The sequence below is a fragment of the Mus caroli genome, chromosome 17, assembly GCF_900094665.2.
Source record: "Mus caroli chromosome 17, CAROLI_EIJ_v1.1, whole genome shotgun sequence".
In the NCBI taxonomy this organism is placed as follows: domain Eukaryota; kingdom Metazoa; phylum Chordata; class Mammalia; order Rodentia; family Muridae; genus Mus; species Mus caroli.
This window is the reverse complement of record NC_034586.1, coordinates 35000571-35003447: the sequence shown is the minus strand read 5'-3', so window position 1 is coordinate 35003447 and position 2877 is coordinate 35000571. Positions and strand designations below refer to the sequence as shown.

The 2877-nt window shown below is 37.0% G+C and overlaps 1 protein-coding gene across 1 annotated transcript; it reads left to right on the top strand.

The window, feature by feature from the left end:
* Window positions 1-435: 435 nt before the first annotated feature.
* LOC110284130 (olfactory receptor 2H2-like) lies at window positions 436-1377 on the top strand. The gene has a single exon (XM_021149776.1). It carries the CDS (start codon window positions 436-438, stop codon window positions 1375-1377), a length of 942 nt encoding a protein of 313 aa, XP_021005435.1.
* The last annotated feature ends 1500 nt before the right edge of the window (window positions 1378-2877 follow it).

The window sequence follows — 2877 nt, the reverse complement described above, 5'->3', positions numbered from 1 at the left end:
CGTCAGATGAATGGAGATGCATGGAAATAAAAAGAGCAAGAGAAAGTATAAAAAGATGATAAGCATTTCACAATCTGTGCATTCAGTTAGTGTAGTAAATGCTAAATCTTAACAAATATGCAGCATATTCAATATTTTGTAGTTTTATTAAAAAGTCAGTGTATTTTACACAGTTTACCTTGCAGAGCTATAATTAGATATAAAGCATCAGAGAAAAAAAGAAAAAGAAAAGAATGAATGACAGATCTTAACTGTTAAACTACTTCACTCATTCATTTAATTTTCCCCATAAATATTACAGGTTAACATCATACGCTTAAGTAAAAAAGAATCAAACAAGTTGCACAGCCTTGGTCCCTGCCAGCTAGGATCTTCACAGATTTAAGAACAACCACTTTTATGTCATCTCCTGAAGGAACAATTCTCCCAGAGAGCATGGGCACAGTTTGCAATGACACCCATGGTGATTTCATCCTCCGTGGCTTCTCTGACAAGCCGTATTTAGAGAAAATACTTTTTGGGGTAATTTTGGTCTTTTATTGTTTGACTCTCGCTGGAAATACAATCATAATATTTGTTTCCTTGAAGGAACCAAAACTGCAGATCCCTATGTATTTCTTCCTTTCCAATCTTTCCTTATTAGATATTTGTTTCACCAGCAGCTGTGTTCCTCAGATGTTGGTTAATTTGAGAAGTCCAAAGAAAACAATCACCTATAGTGGCTGTGCCACTCAGCTCTACATCTTCCTGTGGCTTGGTGCCACTGAATGTGTGCTTCTTGTTGTCATGGCTGTGGACCGCTATGTGGCAGTGTGCCATCCTCTGAGATATGTAACTGTCATGCACCCTAAAGTATGTCTGCAGCTGGCAGTCCTTGCTTGGGGTTCCGGCTTGATTCAGTCTCTGATCCAATCTACTGCTACCCTCAGGTTGCCCTTTTGCTCTCAGCGGGTAGTAGACAACATTGTGTGTGAAGTTCCAGCCCTGATTCAGCTCTCCAGTGCAGATACTACCTACAATGAAGTGCAGATGTCCATAGCCAGTGTTATCCTCCTAGTGTTACCCTTGGCCATCATCCTTTCCTCCTATGGTGCTATTGTGAAATCTGTACTGAAGATAAAGTCACCTGCAGGGCAGAAAAAAGCATTTGGCACCTGCACTTCTCACCTTCTTGTTGTTTCCCTGTTCTATGGTACAGTAACAGGTGTCTATCTTCAACCTAAGACTCACTATGCTCATGAACAGGGTAAGTTTCTCACACTTTTCTACACTGTAATAACTCCAACTCTTAACCCTCTCATTTATACACTGAAGAACAAGGAAGTAAAAGAAGCAGTGATAAGACTGTGGTGGAAGACTTGGATTTCACAAAGATAACTAAGGATGCTGACATATGAGCTTCTATTCCTTTATTTGAAAAGGCAGAACATTCTTAACTCAAAAACACTGAGATTGGCCTCCACAAAATCAAGAATAGCTTCAGTTTGATTGGGGTGTGATCTTAGCTTCATTCATCAGGTATTGATTAGACCATGTATTTCCTCAAAGTGGTGACCAAAGTACAATATGGTAGTTAAGTTATTTTAGTAGTCATTTTCTTAAGAAATATGACATAGTTGATTTGTGATAAAGAAACACTATACTTGCAAATTAAACACCAAGTAATGCTTCATAACTTTGTACTGTTTGTATTTACTTCAGTATGTACTGGGAGTTTAAAAATCAGAGCAACCTACAAATTAAACAAACACCTTTTGAACTACAACACAAGCCTGGTTTTATTTCCTTTAAAACATAAAATATTTATTGTATTTGTGTGAATACACCTACGTGACTGTATGTCACAAAAGTACAGGTTCCTGAAGGTGTCAAAAATTTTTTTTGGATTCCCTGAGCCTGAAATTACAGAATAATATGAGTGCTAAAATGTTACCTTAGGTCCTTAGAAAAATAGGAAGCACACTTAAACACTGAGCCATCTTTCCCTTTTTCTTTTTATTTTAACATACCCCAAACTGGCAAAAGTCCTAACAAAAACTCATATAGACTCATGCAGTTTCCATGATTGCCACTTCAGTCTCTATGAACCTGTATGAGCCCTGCTTAGGTCATTTGTGGGCTGTTATCTTGTGTCCTTAACCCCTCTGAAAGTTACAATCCTTCCTTTCCCTACTCTGGAGGGTTTTCTGTGTTCTGCCTAATGTTTGGCTGTGGGTCCCTGCAATGAATCCCATCAGCTGACAGAGGAAGCCTTTCTGAACTGGCTTATGCCTCAATCTATGAGTATAGCAGAATATCATTAAGAATTATGTTTTGTCAGTTGCATTTGGTTCTTCCATAAGTCTATGGCCCTCACCTACTTGATATATCCTATTCCCAACCCCAACCACTGCAAGTCTACCCACAAAAACAATTCTATTTCCCCTTCCCAGTGAGACCCTTATGCTCCTGCAAGCCAGTCTTTTTATAGAATATCTGTGTCTGTGTATTCTAGCTTGATTATCTTATGTTTAACAGCTAATATCAACTTTTTAAGTGAGTATATAGCTTGTCTCTCTGGGTCTGTGTTCTGTCACTTAGGGTAGTTTTCTTATAATTCAAACTTGCCTGCAAATTTTTGATATCTTTTTCTAATACCTAAATAATACTCCATTTTATAAATATACAAGATTCATTTTTGAAGGCCTTGTTTTATATATATATATATATATATATATATATATATATATATATACCTTGACAACATGTCTTGTGCAGATGTTGGAATATATATATATATATACCAACAACATTCAGTTTTTATTATTATATCTCTGTAGGATAGCATGAAATCAGTGATAGTGATACCTCTGGAAGTTCTATTCTTCAGGTTTCTTT